Source organism: Hyperolius riggenbachi, chromosome 4, assembly GCF_040937935.1.
Source record: "Hyperolius riggenbachi isolate aHypRig1 chromosome 4, aHypRig1.pri, whole genome shotgun sequence".
NCBI lineage: Eukaryota > Metazoa > Chordata > Amphibia > Anura > Hyperoliidae > Hyperolius > Hyperolius riggenbachi.
In genome coordinates this window covers 177,551,171-177,577,826 of record NC_090649.1, presented here as the reverse complement: position 1 = coordinate 177,577,826, position 26,656 = coordinate 177,551,171, and the positions used below count along the sequence as shown (strand labels likewise).

Below are 26,656 nucleotides of genomic sequence, written 5' to 3'. Positions count from 1 at the left end.
AAGCTCAGAATAAAATAGTTTGCAGAATTAGTTGCCATAGACAAGACAAGAAAAAATGCAGTAAGGATAAACCTGGGAAAATTGCTTTCATGGTGAAAACCACATTTTCAACAACTGAGATTGAGATAAAACCATTAGTAGATAAGAAATACACAAATGTACAGACAAATGTAAAGCCGGAAATATATTACCCGTATATTCCGGCGTATAAGACGACTGGGCGTATAAGACGACCCCCAACTTTTCTAGTTAAAATTTAAATTTTGTGATATACTAGCTGTAGAAGACTACCCCTGTTGACTGTTGGACATTTGTATACTGTACTGTATGTACTGGTGCTAAACTGTATAAACAGGTATAGATCCTGGTGCTGTACTGTGTGTGGTTCCCAGTATACCAGCCAATCACAGCAAGCGATGTACCTTACCGGCGATTGGCTGGTTGTTGTATACAAAGCCTGCTTGGACTAGTCAGCTATCCCTATCTACAAGACTACTTGTACAGCACCACCCTTGCTGGCACTGCATACTGCGGGGATGCGGCCGTGGACGTTTTTGTGCTCTGCTCTCCCCCACCATATACGGCAACCGCAGATTGTCCAGTCCGGCTCGGAAGTTTCAGCACCTGCCCTATAAGATGACACCCGGCGTATAAGACGACCCCCGAATTTTGACAAGATTTTCATGGGTTAAAAAGTAGTCTTATAGGCCAGAATATACTGTACTTGATCTGCCACCAGATCGACCATTAGATAGATCCCTCTCTGATTGTATTTGTTCAGAGAGGGATCTATTGCCTGCCCACACACTGCACATCAATTTCCAATAGATTCAGCACAATTGCATCTGCTGAAGCATGATGTCCCATGTCCAATCCATCCTTTTGAATAGCAGGCAGAGATTGATCGTCCGATCAATCAGGAAACCATGCTGCACCACCGATTCTCCTCCAACTTTATAAAATTATTGTATTGGAAGGTCGATCACAAGGTAAAATCAAGCAATGTTTGGGCACTCTAAAGGTGCATACACACGGCATACTTCTGCAAACGACGGGTCCGTCAGACCCTCCCACTGGGCGGACGTTCTGCCGACAGTAGCACGCGTCTACGCGCTGTCGGCAGACTGATAAGGCTGTTTCTGAATTACATTGTTTTAAAAGTAACTTAAGTTCTGTCTTCTGATGGCGACGAAGTTACTCACTGTGCGCCGCTATCGCCGTAATTCCTATTATGACCTATGATGGCGCCGAAATCTCCTGCGCTGTTATTACAACACTTGCCCATTACACACTCCTAGGAGTTCTGGTTCACCATGAGCTTGCTGAACAATCTGTAACAATGACTGTGTAAGTTAGGTTAAAATATTTCTATGCAATTCAGATTTCAAACCCCAAGCAAATTACTATTTTATTGTACTTAGAAGTTGTTGAAAAATGTACCGGTATATACTAAAGTTCTCATGTAAGTGAAACACTGCAACAGTTTGATCATTGTGATGCCCTTAAAGCATCTGCATTAGTTACCACAATGGGAACATTTGAGCACGAAGCAGTGACTTTCAGTCCTAGGAGTGAGATATCTCAGCAATCCTGAATGATGCACACATTATTGTTAAGTTTGATGAGGCTTTTCAAATGGATGGCTTGTTCTGTCCATTTACAATTTGGTTGCTATAGTGAGAGGTGCTAATATAGTTTGAAGAGCTGGTTCAAGGACACGAACTGAGGTAAATATGGGCTTCACATAGCTCTAGGCGCATCCTTTGTCTCTGCTGTAACCACTCAGTGCTATGAAAACCTTCCATCATTTTCTAGCAAGCCGCTGAAATGATTTGCTGTGTCTAAATTGTTCAGGGGCATTTCCTGTCATCTTTGTTAGAAAACTCATTCTGTTTTCTGTGTACTCATTATGGTAAAAATTGGCTGCATTAATCTTGCTATCATAGACAGATTAACTCTGAAGTTTGTTATGGAATAAGGATGGGATGATTTTCTGCGACAGCAAGCTGATTCAATAAGGCAGCTACATATATATGTTTTTATAATTAGGGGATTTTTATGTTATTTTTAGTCCCTTACCAAATCATAGTGATACTGATTTGCAATGACTAAACTGAGTATTTTTGTACAATTTAATAAGGTGGCATTAAAAATGCACCAATAAATGAGATTTCATCTTTCAAAATACTGTTTTTGCCCGATAGCTATGGGTAGTACAATTCTATTGTTACTCATCTGGCTGGTAATTTGACTTACAGAGAACAAAAATAAACATCACCCATAGTCTTCCGAAGGAACACGCAACACCAGATAGCCTATATCTTGATCTACACCTCGAGAAGGTGCATAAGATGTACAAACATATTTTTCATGGTGGTGACACTTATTTAATCTGCTGCTAGGTAGATGCAGAGGCCTGAAGCTATGGCGGACATGTTATGTGACCTGAAGATATAGCAAATATGCTCTGGGACCTGAAGCTGTAGCCAATATGTTCCGGGACCTGAAGCTATAGCCACTATGTTCCGGGACCTAAAGCTATAGCCAATACGTTCCGGGACCTAAAGCTATAGCCAATACGTTCCAGGACCTAAAGCTATAGCCAATATGTTCAGAAACCAGAAGCTATAGCCAATATGTTCAGAAACCAGAAGCTATAGCCAATATGTTCAGAAACCAGAAGCTATAGCCAATATGTTCAGAAACCAGAAGCTATAGGCTAGCCAATATGTTCTGAGACCAGAAGCTATAGCCAATATGTTCTGGGACCTAAAGATATAACCAATATGTTCTGGGACCTGAAGGTATAGGGAATATGTTCTGGGACCTGAAGGTATAGGGAATATGTTCTGGGACCTGAAGCTATAGCCAATACGTTCCGGGACCTGAAGCTATAGCCAGTATGTTCCGGGACCTAAAGCTATAGCCAATATGTTCAGAAACCAGAAGCTACAGCCAATATGTTCTGAGACCAGAAGCTATAGCCAATATGTTCTGGGACCTGAAGGTATAGGGAATATTTTCTGGGACCTGAAGGTATAGGGAATATGTTCTGGGACCTAAAGCTATAGCCAATATGTTCTGAGACCAGAAGCTATAGTCAATATGTTCTGTGACCTAAAGATATAGCCAATATGTTCTGGGACCTGAAGATATAGGGAATATGTTCTAGGACCTAAATATATAGCCAATATGTTCTGAGACCTGAAGCTATAGCCAATATGTTTTGGGACCTAAAGCTATAGCCAATATGTTCTGGGACCTAAAGCTATAGCCAATATGTTCTGGGACCTGAAGCTATAGCCAATATGTTCTGGAAACTGAAGTAATAGCCAATATGTCCTGGAAACTGAAGCTATAGCCAATATGTCCTGAAGACTGAAGCTATAGCCAATATGTCCTGAAAACTGAAGCTATAGCCAATATGTCCTGGAAACTGAAGCTATAGCTAATATGTTCTGGGAACTGAAGCTATGACCAATATGTTATGCGACCTAAAGCTATAGCTTATATGTTGAGACCTGAAGCTATAGCCAATATGTTCAGAGACCTGAAGCTATAGCCACTATGTTCCAGGACCTGAATGTATAGGGAATATGTTCTGGGACCTGAAGGTATAGGGAATTTGTTCTGGGAACTGAAGCTATACCCAATATGCTCTGGGACCTGAAGCTATAGCCAATATGTTCCGGGACCTGAAGCTATAGCCACTATGTTCTGGGAACTAAAGCTATAGCCAATATGTCCTGGAAACTAAAGCTATAGCCAATATGTTCTGGGAACTGAAGCTATAGCCAATATGTTCTGGGAACTAAAGCTACAGCCAATATGTTCTAGGAACTGAAGCTACAGCCAATATGTTCCAGGACCTGAATGTATAGGGAATATGTTCTGGGACCTGAAGGTATAGGGAATTTGTTCTGGGAACTGAAGCTATAGCCAATATGTTCCGGGACCTGAAGCTATAGCCACTATGTTCCGGGACCTAAAGCTATAGCCAATACGTTCCGGGACCTAAAGCTATAGCCAATATGTTCAGAAACCAGAAGCTATAGCCAATATGTTTTGAGACCAGAAGCTATAGCCAATATGTTCTGGGACCTAAAGATATAGCCAATATGTTCTGGAACCTGAAGGTATAGGGAATATGTTCTGGGACCTAAAGCTATAGCCAATACATTCCGGGACCTAAAGCTATAGCCAATATGTTCCGAAACCAGAAGCTATAGCCAATATGTTCTGAGACCAGAAGCTATAGCCAATATGTTCTGAGACCAGAAGCTGTAGCCAATATGTTCTGAGACCAGAAGCTATAGCCAATATGTTCTGGGACCTAAAGATACAGCCAATATGTTCGGGGACCTGAAGCTATAGCCAATATGTTCGGGGACCTGAAGCTATAGCCAATATGTTCGGGGACCTGAAGCTATAGCCAATATGTTCGGGGACCTGAAGCTATAGCCAATATGTTCTGGGACCTGAAGCTATAGCCAATATGTCCTGGAAACTGAAGTTATAGTCAATATGTTCTGGGAACTGAAGCTATAGCTAATATGTTCTGGGAACTGAAGCTATAGCCAATATGTCTTGGAAACTGAAGCTATAGCCAATATGTTCTGGGAACTGAAGCTATAGCCAAAATGTCCTGGAAACTGAAGCTACAGCCAATATGTTCGGCGACCTGCAGCTATAAAAAATATGTTCAGGGATCTGAAGCTAGAGTCAATATGTTCGGGGACCTGAAGCTATAGCCAATATGTTATGGGGGCGTACGTATGAAATTGCCACCTGAAGACTTGGGTGCAGGATACAGCCGATATATGGCTTACCCTGCTCCTGCACAAGTCCCGGCAACGGTAATTACTATTCCCCCTCCAGGTCGACATGGATGGTGGTGAATGATGTAATATAGCTGCCAGCTATTTACTGGCAGACAAATTATAGTGTTTTAAAACTAACTTTAGCTCCATCTTGTGACAGCGCCGAAGTTACTCACTGTGCGCGGCTATAGCCATAATTCCTGTTATGGTCTATGGTGGCGCCAAATCTCCTGCATTGTATTTGATATGTTCTGGGAGGTTAAGCTATGGATTGGTCAATATGTTTAGGAACCTGAAGCTATAGGCAATATGTTCTGGAACCCGAAGCTATAGCCAATATATTCTGGAGCCTGAAGCTGTGGTCAATATGTTCTGGGACCGAAGGCTATAGCCAATATGTTCTTGGACGTGAAGCTATAGCTAACGTGTTCTGGGACCTTAAAAGCTACCCAATATAATATGGGACCTGAAGCTATAGCTAACGTGTTCGGGGACCTGAAGCTAAAGCCAACATGTTCTGGGAGCTTAAGCTATAGCCAATATGTTCTGGAAACTGAAGGTATAGTGAATTTGTTCTGGGACCTTAAGTAGCTTAAGGTCCCAGAACAAATATGTTATGGGACTTGAAGCTATAGTCAATACATTCTGGGAACTGAAGCTATAGTTAATATGTTCTGGGACTTTAAGAGCGGAATCAGAAGACGCTCGTAACATCATCTGATTTGCTGTAGATTTATGCTTGATACATTGCACACTCTGTTGTAAAGATAAAACATGCGGCTTGATAAAATGCATCATACAGTATTTTCTATTCTGCTACTAAGTATACAGCAGGAATATGGAACAAGGACTGATTCTGCATAAAAAGCCAGTCACACGTGCCACTGCCTAGAACAGCAAGAGCTCCATATACAGCCCTGACAGACTGCTGTGTTTACAGATGACCAACAAGACCTGATTTAACCGGCTTTGGTATCGCACATTCCCATCTGGGAAAATAGGTACAACATTTACCTTAATAAAGTGGCACTTGGGAATAAGCTATAACAGTAGAGGTTTATTTTTAGCAGCTCATTTTTTTGCCATACAGAAAAAAGGATGTTTGGAGACTGTTCTGTCAACAAGTCCTGCTGAATTATCTCTTGCTGAGATTTGATACAAAGCAGCCCTCTGGGTGTTCAGATAAAGTCATTTTATAGGTCATAATGTGTGATGAAGGCAATGCGTCTAACTCTGAACAAAACGACAATTTTGTCATTACATTATTTTTCCAATCTGGAGAGGAAGATCTCAGCCAACATTCATGGAGTCCAAAGACACAAAAATAATGAAAATATATATATTTCAACTGTAGGTGTGAAGATGAAAAAAATGACAGCCATTTCAATTATAACAATGCCTGTGTGAAATGGACATTTGGCCAACAAGAGGATAATAGTTGTGATTAGAGAAATGGCCTTATTGACACAGTAAGCAGTATGACGTATCAAGAGAGAATATGGGACACGTAATAGGAATGGATCATGCATAATTAAAAGGCTCGCTAGTAGGATTAGTTTGCAGCACTTCATAATTTGACTAAATTGGTGGATCAAAGGATTTATTGCAAGTAACTGACCGCAACAGGGAAAGGTTTCTGGGAAATAAGAATCTACAAAGACAAGTGCATAAAAATAACTTGGAATTAGCTCAGAATAAGGACAACACAAAATATGTTTTCCTCTGCTTTCCAAGCTACAATAAGGTTCCTTAGGAACATCAAACAGGTTGTTTGTTCCTCTTTTTCCATTGTTCTCTGCCCCAATTTATTGATATGTTAGTGTCTTATAACTAAAAGGCGTTGATGATAATAACATACATGTGTTTATTTCATTGAATGTGAAAATAATAAAAGGGCACTTTAATGGAAATGTACAGTGTTTTAGAACTTGAAGATATTTTCAAATCTTTAAAGTACTAAATGTTACAAAACTGTGATATTTAATTAGAGCGCCGTCAAGTAGTCTGACTGGCAGGAAATTTAGGTTGAGGAAAGGCCATGTTATCATGGAGCTGAATTTATTCCAATATTTCCTGTTTTCATCAGATGCTTGTGTTTTTATAGTTCTATAGTATTGTTTAACCACTACCCGCCCACCTGCAGTTTTATAACAACCTGATGGTCCCTCTTAATGGACCACAGGACATTTTAAAATGTCCTCCCCTGCCGTAAGTGCCCGTAAGCAAAGAGCATGGCTTCAACGAGAAGCCAATGAGCTTTGTTGTAACAATCACGGTCTCCGTGCATAGATACAGTGGTTATGAGGACATCTAGTAGTAAAAAATAAAAATGACATTCAAAAGTAAAAAAAAAAAAAAAAAACATGTTGCACTACTTTAACCTCTTGACGACCAGCTAACGCTGATTGGCGTAAACTGGTCGTCTGCGGGTTTCCATGGAAGCGGCCTTTCCATGTCCGTTCACGGAGGGTGTCTCCGTGAACAGCCAGAGAGCCGCCGATCGCAGCTCGCGGGCAAAATGTAAACACGCGGGGAAGAAATCCCTGCTGTTCACATCATACGGCGCTGCTGCGCAGTAGCGCCGTAAGGCAGATCGGCCATCTCCGGCCTCTGATTGGCCTATGATAGGCTGAAGCCTATCCTTCAATGCGCAGGACGGATATCCGTCCTGCGCAGCTCACGGCGGGAGGAAGGGACGGAGCGCAGAGAACGCTGTGGACGGGGGCTTTGAAGAGCCCCCCCGCAAAGCGCAGCAAGCCGGCGGCGATCAGACCCACCCAGCAGGACATCCCCCTAGTGGGGAAAAAAGGGGGTAAGTCTGAACACCCTGGCTATTTCCTGATCGGTGCTGCGGGCTGGAGAGCTTACGCAGCACCGATCAGCCATAAATCCCCTGGTCGTCAAGTGGTTAAAATAAATAAGAATAAATGAATACCTCTCCCCCCCCCCTTTCCCCATTACCAAAATAAAACACTTGTAAAAATAAATAAATAAAAATACAGCATTTAAAAAAATAATAATACATAAGTAGTTACATTAGAGACTCCCCTTTATTTTACTATATATGGCATGAGGGTATATTACTGTTATATTTGCATATATAGGGTTGTAATTCATGACGACACAAAACTGAAAAAAATGCACCTATTTCCAAATAAAATATTGTCGCCATACATTGTACCATTGACATAATTTGAATGTTGTAATAACCGGGACAAATGGGCAAATAAAATACGTAATATTTATTATTTTTTTCCATTTAATTCTTATTATTTCTGTTAATGCATTTAGAATAAAAAAAGTTTTTAGCATAATGTACCACCCAAAGAAAGCCTAATTGGTGGCAAATAAAACAAGTTATAGATCATTTTGTTGTGGCAAGTAGTGAAAAAGTTAATGGTGAATAAAAGGGAGGAGCACTGACAGGTGAAAATTGTTCTTGTCTATTATGGTAAAAACCCTTGGGGGTTAAGTGGTTAAACAACTTAGAAAACTGAAATTTGCCAATTTCACAAAACATGTGGAATATGTTCTAAATTTGACTACTCAATGTATTTACCCTTCCGAAGCCTCTATGTGCAAACGATGAATAAACTAATGATCACCTATGTATCACCACATACATAAAGTAGTTTTATCTACATTATAAATCAACTATATGAAGTGCACATGAAGAATGCACAAAAGTACATTATTTTTCTTAGGCAAATAATCCCAGTCATGCACTAAAAAAAACAAGAAGCACTATGAATTGGTTGGAGTGATTATTCTGGATTGCACAAGTGCACATAGTCAAAGGAAGGCTGCCCCCTCCCTCCATTATATTGCATAGCATACCACAAACCTCTTTAGTAGAATAAGAGAACTCATGTACCTATGCCCCTCTGCTCTGCCAGCAATGGGTTGGCAGGATACCCCTGCAGAAGACACCTGGGGACATATGTATTTCTCTTTTTCTCCTGCGTTTTCTCCTATGCGTTATTTTCACTCTTTGTCAATATATTGCCTTTTAAGCCACCAGCAAGCAAGAAAATACCCAAAATAATTTTGTGTGTGCTTTTTCACAACAAAGTTATTTGAAAGAAAAAATGAAAAAAAAAATGTTTTAGGAGAAAGCTCAGGAGAAAAAGTTAATTGCATATATACACAGGGCCCTCATTCAATTCATTTTTTTCTAATAAGTTTTCACCTAGATCCTTTTTTCATCTTCTGTTTAAAATAACTTCAGCACTCTGCAATTGAAAAGGCACCAAAAAGTAGATGAAAAAAAAACTGGCAATATTATATTTTCTCATTTGCTGGTGGCTTAAAGGGAACCTGTACTGAGTAAAATTATTTAAAATAAACACATGAGGTAACTTCAAATGAACATTACATAGTTACCTTGCCATCAGTTCCTCTCAGAAGCTCACCATTTTCTTCTGACAATAATCCCTTCCAGTTCTGACAACATTTTGTCAGATCTGAAATATATCAGTTGCTGTCAGTTATAGCTGAGAGGAGAACTGATGTGTCCATGTTTCCCTATGGCTCAAGTGGGCGATATTACAGTTTAACAGTGCTGACCACAAAGCTGTTATGGGATAATGGCCATTTCCAAAACGGAGGACGGAGAATTTCATTGATCACAGTGGACAAACAGGACGCAGGAGAGGAGAAAGAGATTGAGGAGTAGACTACATGGGAGGCAAGTATGACTTGTGTATGTTTATTTTGGCTTTTCATTTTCAGTTCAGGTTTTCTTTAACAGGCATTTTATTGGTAATGTTTAAAAATATCACCGAGGGGACAACTTAGGAGAAACAGTGAATTGAATAAAGGCCCAGGATCCAGGTTGAAACTGCCCAAGTGCCTCTGTGTTGCCGCTGTAGAAAGTGAGGATATGGTTGGGTATTATGAGGGTTGTTTTACATTTGGGGAGAAATGTCAGGAGAGAATGTCCAGGGAAAGAACAGCATGAACATCTGCTTTACATAAGGAACACATCAAGAATTGTTGCTGTTCAGGAGTAATAACATCAAGAAATCAACTTGCTTAGAACCAAATTTAATAAACCACACATATAAATGCAAAGCGCAGTTCCAGAGTAATGCAGCTGAAACAAACTACGACACAAGGGTTAAGCCAATTAGCACATCTCCCTTCTCCATGCTCTCTGCTCCATGGTAATGCGGGGCTGAAGTTGATAGGGTTAAATATGAGAAGAGGGGAAAGAGGAAGAGACAAACAGAGTAAAGAAAAAGAGGGGAAGAAAAGACAACACGTGGGATACAGTGAGAGAGTGGAGGAAGAAGTGAGGGGGAACATCAGTGATGCAGCACTGATGGATGCGGAGGCATGGCACTGTACACACCAGATAAGAATATTGTAAAGGGGGTTGACACAAGCATTCCTCACAGTGTCTGCTGTTCTGGTAGAGGATCATTCATCCTGTTCTTTCCCCTCATTACAAGCACAGCAAATGAGCCATGATCACAGAACGCTCTCATACCTGAAGCCTACAGCAGTATTGCGTTGCTGGCAGTAAATCAGACATGTGAAAGCTGGTATCCGAGCCACTGTAAACTAATTCAGGGGTCTCCTCTTCCTTCTCCCAATGTAGTCTGTATCCAGAAATATCCGCACCATTGCTCTCAGGGCTCTGCAGACATAAAACATACGTTTTTAAGAATCCCTTGAAGTTATAAAGGAGTTAAACTAATATTCTGCACTAGAACAAAGCAGATAACTGAAGAGACAGAAACTATGCCGGCAGCATTAGAAGCATCCACCACCATTTGTTCTCACTGACACTATATAAACTGAGCTCTCCTCAGCTAAACAATAGCAAGTGCAGGCAATTAGCAATTGCCATACTGCATAGGACAGCCAAAGAGAATTATGTTAAAAGAACACACTCTGCTTGTCACTCAGAGTTTATTTAATTGTGAAAAAAATGCTGAAAGATCAGAAAAGTACCACAGGGTATTTAAAACTGTGGTTCCAGACCAAACATTAGCTTATTCATTTAACTAATACATCTTGTGCATTATGTTATTTGAGTGTACTCTTAAGTGCTCTTTTGATACGGTATTTAACTAAATCACTTCACATCTAGACCTTGCTTTACCCCTTTGAACTGGAGCAGTTTTCCCATTTTAGCTATGCCCCTATTTAATCTGCTCTGCAATAGTTTATCCCAACTGATGACACCTAAAGGATATACAGCAGATCAAGACAAACAAGCCATTAAGTAGCATATTTTCCCCAAAGGATAATTCTCTTTTCTTTTAATTCTAATGGTCTCCACCTCTTATATACTATATACTTTCCTGGTAATTTAGTGGTCCTCGACCCTTATGGAGATCTCCATGGTACTCTAGCAAACCCCTCCCTTACCTAGATCTCCCTGATGGCCTAGAGGTCCCCCCCTTAAATTCATTTCCCTGGTAGTCTAGTGCTCCTTATAGTTTTCTCTGGCATTCTAATGATCCCTCACTTTATATAGATCTCCCTGGTGATCTTGTGGTATCAACTTCCCTTATAATCATCCCTGGTACTCTAGGTGTCCCTCATACAGATCTCCCTGGCAGTCTAGTGGTCCCCCTACCCCTTAACTAATATTTCCCTGCTGATCTAGTGGACCTCAGTGATTTCCTAATTTGCTTCCCTTGTAGACTGGTGGTTCGCTTTCCTTTCCATAGGTTGGTAGCAGAAAGCATGATGGGCAAAGATGAACTCGCCTCTCCCTGTTTTAGCGACGAGCAGCACTCCTGCAGTCAGCCTTGTACTGCTGCATGTACTGTGTACAAGGTCTTTTCATTTTGATTTATCACATTTCGCACTTAAAATCTTTTTAATAGGATTTAATTAGAAAAAAAGCTACTGTCTCAAATGGAAATGTCATAATTGTTTACAGCACCAATAGCTGCTTTGACTGGTAAACAAACCTTTTAAATACAAGAAAGGTCTAATTGTGCTCAGTATAGTATGGTAAAGTTAATATTGCTCCATAAAAAGCATGGGCCCCCATTCAATTCCCCCAGGGCCGGCTCCAATACACTTCTCTCCTTAGCGATATCTTCACATTATAAATAAAATTCATTTTAAGCAACCAGCAAGCAAGAAAAGTTTTTACAGCACATTTTTCATCTACTTTTTGTTTTTTTCAATTATGAAGTGCAAAACATTTTTAAAACAGAAGATGAAAAACTATCTGCTGGGAGAAAACGTGGGCCCTTTTTCTCCTAAGTTATCTCCTAGGAGATAATTTTTTATCTTAGGTTTTAAATACATGTTCAGCACTCTGCAATAAAAAAAAAAAGTGAAAAAGTACTGTGAAAATTATCCTGAGTATATTCTTGATTCCTGAAGGCTTAAAGGACAACTGTAGGGAGGCTGCCATGATTTTTTTCCTTTTATGCAATACCAGTTGCCTGGTTGTCCTACTGATCTTCTGTCTCTAATACTTTTAGCCATAGACCCTGAACAAGCATGCAGCAGATCAGGTGTTTCTGACCTTAACCTCCCCGGCGGTAAGCCCGAGCTGAGCTCGGGCTATGCCGCGCAGGGGGAGATCTCAGCCCCTGGTGGGGCGATTTTCATTCTGTAAATTGCTGTGCGCGCAGCCAGCACTTTGCTAGCCGCGCGCACAGCTTGATCGCCGCCGCTCTGCGGCGATCGGCCGCACGCAGCGGCTGAAGAGGGCCCCTCCCCGCCAGAGCCCTGCGCTGCCCGGATCAATGAGTTCCGGGCAGCGCTATGGGCTGGATCGGGTGTGCCTGACGTCAGGACGTCGGCTGACGTCCATGACGTCATCCCGATCGTCGCCATGGCGACAGGAGAAGCCAAACAGGGGAACGCGTTATATACGCGTTCCCCTGTTTGCTATAGATGCCGGCGACGATCGGACTAGAGGGCCACATGCGCCCTCTAGTGGTGTTTCATGTAGCTACCACTCTGGTAGCTTTACATGAAACATTAAAAAAAAAATTAAAAAAAATTGGAATTCTGCAATTTTTGCAGAAAAAATTAACCGCCAAGGAGGTTAATGTTGTAACTGACAAGATTAGCTACGTGCTTGTTTCTAGTGTTATTGAGACACTACTGCATCCAAATAGATCAATGTGGCTGCCAGGCTACTGGTATTGCACAAAAAAAGAAAAAAAACATGGCAGCCTCCCTACAGTTATCCTTTGAAATGCATTTTATTGATAAGGTGTGAAATTATCTCCTAAAAGAAAACATTTTGTAGGAGAGAAAGTAAATTAAAGAAGGCTGTTGTCTAGTAAACTTTTTCTAAGTCTGGGGACTTTGTTCTTGTAATGTTAGAGACCTTGGTCCACATGCAATTTTTTTCCCCTGAGTTACCTCCTAGGACAGTGATGGCTAACCTTGGCACTCCAGCTGTGGTGGAACTACAAGTCCCATGAGCCATTGCAATACTCTGACAGCTCTAAGCATGGCTCAGGGAGGCAGAGGCTTGATGGGATTTGTAGTTTTGTCACAGCTGGAGTGCCAAGGTTAGCCATCACTGTCCTAGGAGATAATTTTCATATTCTCTTTAAAATAACTTTTAAAGGAATACTGTAGGGGGAAAATGAGTTGAAGTTACCCATGGCTTCTAATGGTCCCCCACAGGCATCCTGTGCCCGTGCAGCCACTCACCAATGCTCCGGCCCCTTCTCCAGTTCACTTCTGGAATTTCAGACTTTAAAGTCTAAAAAAACCACTGCGCCTGCGTTGCTGTGTCCTCGCTCCCGCTGATGTCACCAGGAGTGTACCGTGCAGGCCCAGTATGGTCTGTGCCTGCGCAGTACGCTCCTGGTGACATCAGCGGGAGCGAGGACACGGCAATGCAGGCGCAGTGGTTTTCAGACTTTAAAGTCTGAAATTCCAGAAGTGAACCGGAGGCGGGGCCGGAGCATCGGTGAGTGGCTGCACGGGCACAGGACGTCTGTGGGGGACCATTAGAAGCCCTGGGTTAGTTCAACTCATTTTCCCCGACCCCCCTACAGTATTCCTTTAAGTATTTTCCAATTAAAAAAAGTTCCTCAAAGTTTAAAAGGCATTTTATGAATGAATAGCATATGGGCCCACTATAGCCACAGTAAAGCAACTCTCTCTTCTGCTTACAAAACATGACCAATCAAATTAACAGGTGGAGCTCCAAATACGACACTGTAAAATTGAATCAACTAAATCATACTATATTTTCTTTTAGTGCTTGTCTAAACAAATAAGCTGAGAGGAAAATTAAAGTTGCAAGTTAACTAAAAAATATTTCCATAGTTCTGAGGAGACATATGACAGCTAAACCGTCAATAAAACAAGAGCAGAAGATTTTTTGAAATGTCAACCAATAGCAATGTACTGTAAAAAAAAGAAAACAATATTATGCATAATATATATATATATACACATGCATGCAGGATCACATTAAGGAACAGGATCACGTTAAAGAACATAATCAAAGTTGAAGTTTAAGTACAAAAGCAGAACTTGTCTTACCTCCCAGCTTATATGTACACATGTGTCAGAGAGGAATGTCAGAGCTGGAGGCCTACACTGTGCCGGTGGTCCTGCTGCAGTTGTGACTTCGGTAGCATCTGAATAAGGCCCATACTGAAAAGCAAATGTCTTTGTCAGTTAGGTTTTCTAATTTACAGCTGAATTTCATTATTTTTAAAATGTATATAATGTCATTTTAAAGCTTTTCAAAGTCATTGCTACAGAACTGATGGCTTTACCTTCTCCTGATTGCAAACTGCCAGGCAAGTTTCAGAAACCTAGCAGACCAGAACATGCCCTCCCATGAGGCATTGCAGTGCCTAGCTGTTTGGTTCCTGGCCAAGCAACATGCTCATCTCTGTGGAGGAAAAATGGGGCAGACAGGCAAGCTGCTAGCACTTGTGGCTAGTGATGGTCATGTCTAGGAGAACTCATGGAGAAGCATGTGATTAGTTTGGCCAGGTGACAGATATGTAAGTCTACGCCATGGTTGGCTGCAGAGCTGGGGGCTGGTCTGTAGAAGAGGTAACACTGCCTACAAAAACCCAACATGGCGCTATTCTTGGATGGGGTGGGAGTGGCAAGTGTGTATACGGCTTAGCCAAACAGTTTTTTATCTTTATCATGTGAGATATGATATGGCGGAGAAAATGTTGCTCAGTTGAATATCGCAATGGAGAGCTTTACCCATGTAGGTCACTGCTTATACTCAAAAGCTGAAATATTTTTCTATGGAATAATGTCTAATAATAAAACAAATTGTATTATTTGAAAACTCTGGGATTATTTATTGGAAAGTGCTGCTTTATTATGCAGGACATTTTACTAGAACAAACAGAACTTCTAAAACATCCAAATATTTGAAACTGCAGTGTAAAAGAGCACATTAACGGTGTTATATTGTCAGTGAGGAAGTATATTACACATGGCACATAAAACGGCATAATGGAAATAGTAAAGCTACTTACACCTCCGTCATTCAGAGCTCGTACTCTGAACTGATAAGTGCTCCCAGGAAGCAGATCACTAACTGTACATTCAACATCACTACCATGATAGACCTCAGTGGTATGTCCTCCAGGCACACTGAGCTCTAAGCTGTACTCCGATACCTGGCACCCTGACCCCATCACAGGGCCATCTGAAGAGAAAGGGAAGGGTTAAGATTAATCACTATATATTCTGTAGTAAAAAAAAAATGCAGCTTCCAATTAGTTATTTCATATGTCCCCATATTGCGCTAATGTCTGCTAAGAGATGACCATTAGTGTAACCTTCAGTCATTTTGGTATCCATGGGGTTGATGCACAAAGCAGTGCTGCATGCAGACCGTGCACAGCAATAATATTATTACAACCAACAGCAGCGTACCTGGGAGTTACACTATAAGCCGGACCCGCTGTACTTGAATACTGTGAGTGTTGCTATGGTAACATGGCTGGTGTGGCTCATTAGTAATGCACCTTACTTTACCAACGCTCACGTTACTCGAGTAATGAGGGTTTCCTTAATGGCATAATGCGCAGTACACTGCTGGCAGTAGTAACTGTAATATTGGCGTGTGCCCACAGCAATATTACTGCTGCTTTGTGCATTAACCTCCTTATTTTTATAAAAGCATAATAAATATAGGACTGTTTATTGGTCTTGTTTTATAAGTACCTCTAAAACCAGGTCACTAAAGCAATTTCGTAAGATGACTTGAAGACAAATAATTTGAGCAGCACAGTGGTTAAGAGGTTAATTGAGATGGTCAACAAGATGCTTATTTATAGTTGGCAAAATTTATGTTAATTGCATTGCAAATAATATTGTGTTTTTTTTGGGCAGATACAGGTACACTACATTGGGTGTATGTTCCATAACTATGAAACTGAATAAAAAAGGGGTGACATGAGTGTCATACCCTATATAATAAAATACAAGTGTCCCTGCGTCTGTCCCTGTGTCAGTGCTTTGCGCTACTGCGCATGTCAAACACAAACAGCCATTGGGACAGGGCGCAGGGCGAGTGGGTGTGCGCACTGACTGGCGGCTGTGGCGGCGTGAAGAGACCTAGAGCCCGTTTTCAAACGGGCTTAGATCAACTAGTTTAATAAATAAAAGTTAAAAAAGTAAATGTGTCATTATTATTATGGGAGTTACTTACCCCAATGTAAATGTACTTCTTTGTGCTTTGGCTTGCCTGCCACTCTCGGTGCTTGACAAGGACCTGGCGCAACACATAATGTGCGAATAGGCTGGCTTTCAGAACACTAGAAAAAGGTAAAAACAATTACATAGCACTTATTTATTATGAGTGTAGAATATTTTTTATAAAATAAAAATCAAATATTTTATAAAAATGCAACAAGTTAAGTTATATATATGCTAGGCAGGTTTTTTTTTTTTTACTGAAGCTTCTCCAGTGATTCCTGTAGATCTTGAAAAGGGAGAATATAAGTAACCCAGAAAACCAGTATCATAAATATTACTGTGTTATATTAACTGGGATACCGTGTAATGAAGCAGTGCAGGGACAGTGATATGCATCATGCCAGACTCTACAATCATCTTCATTTAGTTATGTACCATATGGACTTTACTTATGAGGCAAGTAGTTAGATGATTATGTTATTGCATAATAAACTTTAGTATAGAGTGTATTATTGGGTTTATATATATATTTTATATGATTGTGGTTCATACATTTATTTTAGTTGTACTTTCATGATATACTTAAGGATGTTAATTACAAATTACTAGCATAATGCCCATAAACAGCATTTTGATATAATGATGGCATTTTGTTTGGAGGTTTACCCGGATATGCAAAAAAAAGGAAAGGTGGAAAACCAGTGCTGCACTGCACTGAACAGTAGAATGTGTGTGGTTCCGCTGAAATCTATGGAAACTGAGTTTGTCATGTGGTGTTGGATTGATAACTATCAGATTGAATTCCAATTGGGACGGTATTGATAAACTTGGCATACAGAGCTGTAACAGATTTGACTATGCCTAGTGTGAAGGCTCAACAGAGTCTTTCTTTTGGTGCAATGGTACCACCCACTTCAAAAACCAGACTCATCGTCTGTGGTTTAACTAAAACAGGTTCTTACAGGGCCTCCCCAATGATGTTCTGATTATTAGATTACTCAATTTTAATTTTAGTCATTAGTAGCAGCTATAAATACTGACGTAACATTTTCCACATACAATATTAATGGGGTGTATTTTCCTTTTTCACAGAACTGCAGCAGTCATAAAATAACCATTTTATTTTGTTCTCCAAATAACCACATCTTACATAATAGATCAGTGGTCCTCAAACTAAGGCCCGCGGGCCGAATGCGGTCCCCTGAGGCTTTTTTTTACCGGCCTTCCCCCCTCCACACAAAATGTATTACTTATAGATGCGGTTCGCTAATCTTTAAATATTGGTGGTCCACAAATATAATAGCAGTGCTGGCACCACCCATCCACATGGTAGCCAGAAAGCAGTAATTCGCTGGTTTCCAATCAAATTCCACATCAGGTGACACTGCAGTCCAATTGGACTTCAGGTTGTCACATGGGTATGCTTCACTGTCTGGCCCCCAAAGACATCATTTTATGTATACTCTGGCCCCCCAGCAGTCTGAAGTATGTTGTCCCGGCCCTCGACCCAAAACATTTAGGGACCCCTGCTATAGATGGTCAGCTTACCTGACTGTGTCCTCCTGTGCTGATAGAACACACACGGAGCTTGTATAAAGTGCCTGGTTTCAAGTCATTGCAGGTATATTCTGTTTCAGAACCAGTATACGCCACCTTCCACTGCGTTGCTGCAAAGATATTATGGCATCATTAACATTTTATTTTAATAGCCATAATTAAATAAAGTATCACAAAGATTATCCAAGCTGAAATACACAGGGTTTATTACGTTATTTTTTTTTCTAATGGATTAGCTTTAGATAAGAACATTGGAGCCCAGTGGGGAAGCAAATAATTCTCTTCTTTGCCTACTAATAACTTAATTACAAGTGTAATATTTTTTCCTAAAACCGGCTATTACATCAGTCAGCTTAAGTGAAGTGTAAATATGCATTCAAATGACATCAGACCAGTATGTTATATTCACTTTTACTGTGTTTAATGTTGTAAAGCAAACATTTTATTTAAGTACTTGAACCTTTAAGACAAGGAAAAAAATAATTCTTTAGTGTGTAGCCGGTTTAAAAAGACCCCATTATAAAAACTAAGGCAAATAAAAAGACAAGTCAGTGCACAATAAAAAATAAATAAATAAATAAATAAAGACAGGTGCAATAAACTAGACAAAATGTTTTACTAAAAATATACTTCCAAAACAAGCACAATAGGCCACATTAAACCTCAACCAAAACCCAAAATGAACAAGAAGCAGTCACAAAGCAATCATGTTACCGGTAATTAGTATAAATGCCAAGTTGTAAATCTGGGCAAGAAATGCTTAAATTGTAAAACACATATGCAGCTTTGCTTGCCTACAGTGGTGAAACATCCAGACAGGTTTAAGACCTCTCCTATCTCTGGCTTTCTGTTACAACAGGAAGATTCTTATCTGCTCCTTGTTGTGATACATGATGCCTACTGTATGCAAGGAATCTGGGAGTTCAATCTATTTCACAATTTATCTGTAGCACCATCTAGTGGTAAAATCGGATATCATTGTTTATTTCAAAACAACACATTTCTCCTGTGTGAGAAGCTTTTAAGCCGCATCTACACGCGTAGATGCGGCCGCGATGCTCCTTATCAATCGAGCTGATGATGCGGCTCGATTGATAAGATCCGACAGGACGGATCGTGCTTCCGCCGATCCCCTGCTCGCTCCCCGCGAGGGGACAACAGCAGGGAATCGAGCGGAAGATAAGCGGCGCCGGCGGGGACGAGCGAGGAATCAAATGCGGCACACGCGCGGCGAGCGGGGACGCGGCGGGTACGCGGAAGAGGCGATCCGGCGGCTAATCAAGCCGCCGGATCGCCACAACATCTCCCCGTGTAGACGGGGCTTTCAGGTGGACAACTATTCTACAACTTCAATATCGCATAATGGAACCTATCTACCATTCATGCAACTGAAGTTATTACCCAACTGTTGTAAAAATATTAACATTTGTATCTAATATTGATGTGACAAACTATAAATTCATGCTTTTTTAAAATCACATGAAACAGCAACTACCACACCATTATCAGGTATTGTGTATGTCATTAATGTATATTTGATTGTTTACTAAAACGGGCAGTGTTGGATTTTGCTACCTTCACTCTATCTCCAATTTCAAACAGTTTTAAAGGACACCTGAATGGAGAGAGAAATGGAGGCTTCCATATTTATTTTCCTATAAACCATTCCAGTTGTCCAGCAGTCCTGCTGATCTATATGACTGCAGTAGTATCTGAATCACACACCTGGAACAAGCACGAAACACCTGAAACAAGCATGTAACTGAAGTCTGACTTGATTAAGCCTGGCTTCAGTGAGAAACATCTGGTTTGCATGCTTGTTCAGGATGTATGGCTAAAAGTACTTAGACATCTTTCACATCTATCAACGCATGCAGGAGCCATTTCCTGCACGCATTATATCCCTGCAGCGTGTCGTCGGGAATCTGCGGTGCAATGCAATCAGCAGCGGTAGCTATTAATTAAACCCGACGGAAAACACCGACTCCTGGCGGATCGACACTCCCAGGTGTGTCGAACTGCAATGCACCGAACCGCAGCGTCGGGTGTGAAAGGTAAAATGAAAGTCTATGGACTTTCATTTTACCTTGGTTAACGCAAAGAATTGCCTTTGCGTTGAAATGCAAGAAAAGGGCTCTGGTGTGAAAGAGCCCTTAAGGCAAAGGATCAGAAAGACTGTCAGGCAACTAGTATTGTTTAAAAGAAATACCCTTCTATCCCTCTCAGTTCAGTTGTCCTTTAACAACATGCGCAAACGTTCATGTTCCTTTAGCAGCTATTTATACAAATAAATTAATGCATGTGCTTAATTAGCACATAACCTTTTGAGAGTCACTGCTACTGTAAATGTTAGGGACTGTGTTAAGACCTGCTTGGAGCAGGTATTCAGCGAGAGATCCATGCCTTTGGTATGTGTAAGCTGCCCTGTAGCTTGGATACATGTATTTAAAGAAAAAGAAAACAAAAAAAGTGTTTTATTTCTTCCATATAAGGTGCAACACCCAGAAAGAGGAAAATACATGGATAATCTATACATACAGCAAGGCACAGATTCCAGGCTTGAAAAAAAAGTGCAGTGTGTGCTCAGGGATAGATTTTAAAAACTCAAAGATGCCAGCTAATGAAAATGAAAATGTATGGGGAAGACTTGGGGGGGGGGGGGGGGGGAGAGAGACCAAGAGCCAAGTATAGTGTGGTATAATTTCAAATCCATGAGTAGTAATATATTGAGAGATATCCTCACAAAAGTGGTCACTGTATCAGGTGACCAACTGCTATGCAGACAAAGAAAAAAGAAACCCAACCTGCTTAGGTTAGTAGTCATTCTCTGCAGTATGGACTGGAGACGCAACCCTTCACCAAGGTTGGACCAACAATCAAAACAAGTAGAAAACAGAGGCGCCAAACTATATAAAATAATTATTAGTCAAATGCATAAAACATTTTTATTATTATTGAAAAAAAAGAACAGTGGATGCTCAAAATTGCTACGCATTTCTCAGCTCAACTGCGGCTTCCTCAGGCATATAGTGAGTGAGTATCTGGTCAAACGAGTGTCGGAGCTAAGTGCCCCCATGGAGCTCCGACACTCGTTTCACAAGATACTCATTCATATGAGCCTGTAGAAGTGCAGTTGTGCTGAGAAACGCACAGCAATTTTGAGTTTCCTTAGTCCTTTTTCACTACTATCAATACCTCTTTTTAAAGCATTTTTAGGTATTTTAGATCCTTTTGTGTGTCTGTATTTTTCTTATCTAAATTGGAAATGTAGTCTTCTTTACTACTATTCCAACACAAAAAGATTTTCTCCATCCTGTTTTATATTTATTGCAAATTTTAAGCAAAAGTGGAATTTTACTTTAGAGAAGCAATAAAGAAGAGAATTGGCTCTTGGGTGCATGAAAAATTATTGTATATAAACTTTATTATAAAATAGTAGACATACATATAAAGACCATATAGTGAAACATAAACCCCCCTAACACATCCTAAAATATCAAACCTCCCCAGAACTGGGTGTATACTCTCCACTGGATCAATAAGGGGCTGCAGTCCCCAAAGAACTCATGGGATGATTAAAAGGCAGATCAATGTAGTGGCTAAACAACAAAACCATGCGACATGTATGGACTGATGTACTAATAAGAGCTTAAGCATGAAGCTAGGAAGCCTGTAGTGATCCTGGAATGGCAACAGGTGGTCTCATAACAAGCATGGATCCAAAATCTCCAATTGTGTATTGACCAGATTGGACGTAATATCAGTTCATCGTATCATGCAAAGATACCACAATATTAAAGCAGAGTTCCTTATTGCAACCATCTATGGCATAACAGCATCTTTCATATAACCAGAATAAACACAGATGGTTAGATCCTCCATATTCTGATGTAAGCTGTGAGTCCCCCAATCGCAGGGAAAGGCAATGGTTGATAGGCAACAGTGATGTGAATGTAACAAGGCAAAGCAGAGCCACACAAGACCGGTCCATGCAAGGTGAGTCAGTCCATGCAATTAGGCAAAGCAGGACCAAGCAGCACAGATGTAATGCATAGCCATAAAAGGTCGCATAGTTACCAGTCCATATGTAATACTGCCATAAAGGTAGATGAGTAGATGTGATCCAGTGGAGGTTCCTATGGTGTACCCAGCCGGGTGAGGTTACGGTCAGCGATGCCTGACATGTTTCGCCGCACTAGCAGCCTTTTCAAAGGCGAGACAGCAGAAAAAATGCCTATAGACGCCATCCATGCGTCTTTTAAGCGCTGTAATGTCCGCCTCCCACTCGCGCCGTCCACAATCACGTCATCGCGCACGCCCGTCCAAACTAGGGCGGGTGTGTGCGCAGTGCGTCACTGGAGCGCATAAGCGCTCCAACATGGCAAAACCCGGATTTGCACCTTGCATCAAACGGGGATGCCCACTGTGACTAGTGCGCATGGCGAAGACCTGAGGGGAGGAAGCGGGGAGAGGCGAACCACAGCACTAAACAATAAGAACCCCCCAAAACAATGCATATTATGCAGTATATTGACATGCAGTCATGTCAAAATAAAAAGGTTTGTATGAACATATGCAAAACGCCCATGTAATGAAAAAACATAAGGCTAGCGTCAATCAGTGCGAGCCCCAGAACCAACCCAATGCCGGTCCGGGGCTCCTGCAGATCAACATACAAATATTCCATGAACCCCAACAAGAGGTTTACTAATAATAAAGACTGCACTGGATATGTGGCTCCCATAATACATAACAAGGTATGGGGCATGAATGCAACCATATATACACATATATGGGTCCATGCATATACATGACCCCAATAATCAAATTAGGCCAACAAAGTGCCAGCAGTGAGAAAGGGTAAAAGCGCAGCAGGGGGAAAAGGAGAGTCAGGATGATGTTAAAATATTGGTGGAGAAAAAGAAAAGGCTTGGAACTCTATTTGGGTAAAAATACTCGATAATTGATGCTATCATTCAGCCCCTTGTTTTCAGTAGCCTTTAGATCGAAAATCCAACGGGATTCAAGTTGCAAAAGCGATCTATCTAGATTGCCACCTCTTGGATGCAGATGGACCCTATCTAGGCCTATAAATTTAATGAAACTGGCGTCACCTCTATGCTCCAAATGAATGTGTCTAGCAATCGGAGACCTGAAGTTGCAGCTCGTGATGTCGCCCACATGGTCTTTGATCCTTTCCTTAAATGCACGTGCTGTCTTGCCCACATAGAAACAACCACATCGGCAATAAAGCAAATAAATTACACCAAGGGTGTTACAATTGACAAAATGTTGCAATAACCATCTTTTGCCATTGGGCAACACCACAGACTTGCCTATCTCCAGGTATCGACAGTAGACACATCCTCCACAACTGTAGGTACCTGTTACTGAACAATGTTTACGGGGACTCCCCTTACCCCAAAAATGACTGGAAGTGAGTATATTCCTTAGAGTTTTACTACGTCTATATACAACCTGTGGTGTGGGAGGTAAAAATTGATTAAGTTTAATGTCATTTGTTAAGACATGCCATTGGCGACGGAGTACATTCTCCACCTCACTTCTCTGGTCATTAAACCGAGTGATTAATCGTAATGGTTTCTGGCCATCTGTCTCTTTATGGCTCTTCACCAGTAATTCTGAACGCTTTGTTGATTTTGCCCGTTTATAGGACTTCTTAAGCCAGCGGTCCTTATATCCCTGTTCCCTAAAACGGGAACGCAACAATTTTGCCTCTTTTTCGAAGGTAATTTCCTCCGTGCAATTGGAATTTTACTTTAACCACTTAAGCCCAACTGGACATACATTCCAGTCCAGTTGGGCTGTGCGCACTCCTGCGGGCCGTGCGTGCTCCTGCCGCTGGCCGTTAGCCCAGTGATCAATGAATAGGATTATAGATCCCATTCATTGATCGAAGCCCCCTGCAGAAAAACCAACAGCCTCTAATCAGAGGCTGTGGTTTTTCTGAGTTACAAAAAGTTCCCCGACTTCATTCTTCTTCCTGGAAGCATACGATCACGCTTCCAGGACTTTTTCACTGTGGCCATCTTGTGGCCAAATAGTAATACTACTGTAACATATGCGGCTGCGGGCACGCAGCGTGTCTCCGCAGCCGCTTCGGTTCCCTATTCAGAGTCTTTTTTCCGTTCCCTTGGCATCTAGCATGCCGAGGATGGAATTGTCATTTGCACATAAGGTTTCTGTATCACGCAGCCACGCGCGTAGACGGGACCTTTATGCTCCTTTATGCTGGGAGGAGGCGCGTCAGCTGACCCGCTGGTTGGCTGACGTCAGAGCGGACGTTCGCCGCTCAGGATTGGCTGATTGGAGTGGGCGCGGCTTGGAGGTGTACTCTGCTCCTTAAGCCGTCGCTGCTCACTCGCAACTCGTCTGCGATTGTGAATACTTATGTGCTGGCGCTCAGACCTTACACTAGTATCCGGTGTGCTTTGATCTGGGAGGAAACCAGGGATTTCACACAAGACTAGGAGATTGTTTACTGTATATTATTGATATTCTGTGTATGATTCTGGCTAACCTCTGACTCTGCTAATTGCTACTCGTCTTCGTACTTCTGCCCAACTGATCTAGTTGCCGAATCCCTGCCTGACTACCTACTACTCTTTTGCCTTCTGACTTTGTACTGTATCTGCCTCTTACTTACCGAATCTAGCCTGTCTGATGCTCCGACTCACCAGTGGGCCCTCTGGTGAGGTATTCTCTATAGTGCCCACCAGCTCCTCTGGTGAGGCTTAGCTAAACTAAACAGTCACTGTATTATAAGTCCCACCAGCTCCTCTGGTGAGGTCTTGCTAAACTTATTGTTACTATGTTCTATAAGTCCCCACCAGCTCCTCTGGTGAGGTCTTGCTAAACTTACTGTTGCTGAGTTCTTTTACTGCCTGCCAGCTATACGTGTATTATTGGTGGTACTGCAGATCACCACATAATCAGGTATAGCGTCTGTATTATTGGTGATTCTGCAGATCACACATAATCAGACGTCTGTGTTGCTACACCGATTGTTACAACTACACACACATCCATTTTTTAATAAAGAAATAAATTTTTTTTTACATTTAAAATTAGCCGTTTACCTCCCACACCAAAAATTACCCACATACAATTTTTAATTTTTTTTCAAAATAAAATAATTACAATAATAAAAAAAAACATACTGGTAGTTACCTAGGGGTCTGAACTTTTTAAATATGCATTTCAAAGGAGTATATTAATATACTTTTTTTTAATTTTTTAAATATGGGCTTGTAAATAGTGAAAAAATTCACCTTTATTTCCAAATAAAATATCGGCGCCATACAGTGTGATAGGGACATAATTTAAATGGTGTAATAAGCAGAACAAATAGGCAAATAAAATACATGGGTTTTTAATTACGGTAGCATGTATTAATTTCAAACTATAATGGCCAAAAACTGAGAAATAATGATTTTTTTCCATTTATTTCTTAATATTCCTGTTAAAATGGATTTAGAATAAAATAATTCTTAGCAAAATGTATCACCCAAAGAAAGCCTAATTGGTGGCAGAAAAAACAAGATATAGACCAATTCATTGTGATGAGTAGTGATAAAGATATGGCAAATGAATGGGAGGTCAAAGTTGCTCAGATGCAAAAAATAAACAACCCTTTCGGGCTTAAGTGGTTAAATCACACAGATAAAGTCAATTGCGGTCGTATCACAAATAAAAGTTAAAGCAAATGTACATGATGGGGAAGTTTTGTGTATTAGTAGATTACTATTTGCCTTATAAATGAGCTTCCCTCGTTTATTAGTCAGAGTACAGTAGGAATAAGAAAAGACACGTGATGCGTCTCTGCCCTAGGGCCATTAATGTACTGAAATCCCCCTTAACATGTTTACTTATCAAAACAACATAAAACAAGGAGCTGCTATCTCTAGTATTAACTAAAATGCTATTTATTACTAAGAGCTACATATCGGGTTTAATAAGGGGGCTGATGGTGCACATCTTGTTGCTCTATTCAGTCTCCATTTAATCTCATTTTCCTTGAAGTTGAATCTCGAGAGAGAACAGACCTTAACTTCTCCCGACCTGTTTCTCGGAATTCATTAGTGGTGCGCTAGCAACCTTAACTATGTAATTGGTAGGAGGAAGCGGTGATCATTCAGTATTCAATCCTGATTCTACTGCCTCTCATCTGTTTGTATAACACCCCTGAACATTACCCTGTCTCTTCCTGAGCATTCATGTTATTTACTAAACATGAATACGCTCACCTTGTCAGACAGCCGTATAGCTTAAACTATCTTTGATAACCCAGCATGTTCAAATAAGAGTAGAAATTAAACTGTGTATATTTAACCTTAGGTAGCATGTTCTGTTCATTTACAGTCACAAATATGGAATAACCCAGAACAGACAAAAATAACGGCACATTGAGCTATCCTGTCAACTAACATTGAAATAGTATTAAAGGACTACTATCACACAAATTGTACAATTTAAAATACATGTGTACACATAGAAGTAAGAGGTATATTTCCCCCACAGTAACATGCAGTAAAAATTACTCTTCTCCTATGTTGCGGTCAGGTAGCAAAAATCTGACAGCTCTGACAGGTTTTGTACTATCCCATTTTCTCACAGAAGATTCACAATACTTC

The 26,656-nt window shown here is 40.9% G+C and overlaps 1 protein-coding gene across 3 annotated transcripts in view; it reads right to left on the bottom strand.

The window, feature by feature from the left end:
• The window catches only part of FNDC3B (fibronectin type III domain containing 3B), a 384,210-nt gene that overhangs the window by 58,884 nt on the left and 298,670 nt on the right, over nt 1-26,656 (bottom strand). For all 3 annotated transcript variants that reach the window (XM_068281036.1, XM_068281037.1, XM_068281038.1), the window contains 5 exons: nt 17,994-18,112; nt 16,459-16,564; nt 15,278-15,450; nt 14,310-14,423; nt 10,312-10,461 (listed from right to left, as the gene is read on the bottom strand). In XM_068281036.1, coding sequence (XP_068137137.1) covers nt 10,312-10,461; nt 14,310-14,423; nt 15,278-15,450; nt 16,459-16,564; nt 17,994-18,112 — 662 coding nt within the window. The remainder of the gene's footprint in view (nt 1-10,311; nt 10,462-14,309; nt 14,424-15,277; nt 15,451-16,458; nt 16,565-17,993; nt 18,113-26,656) is intronic.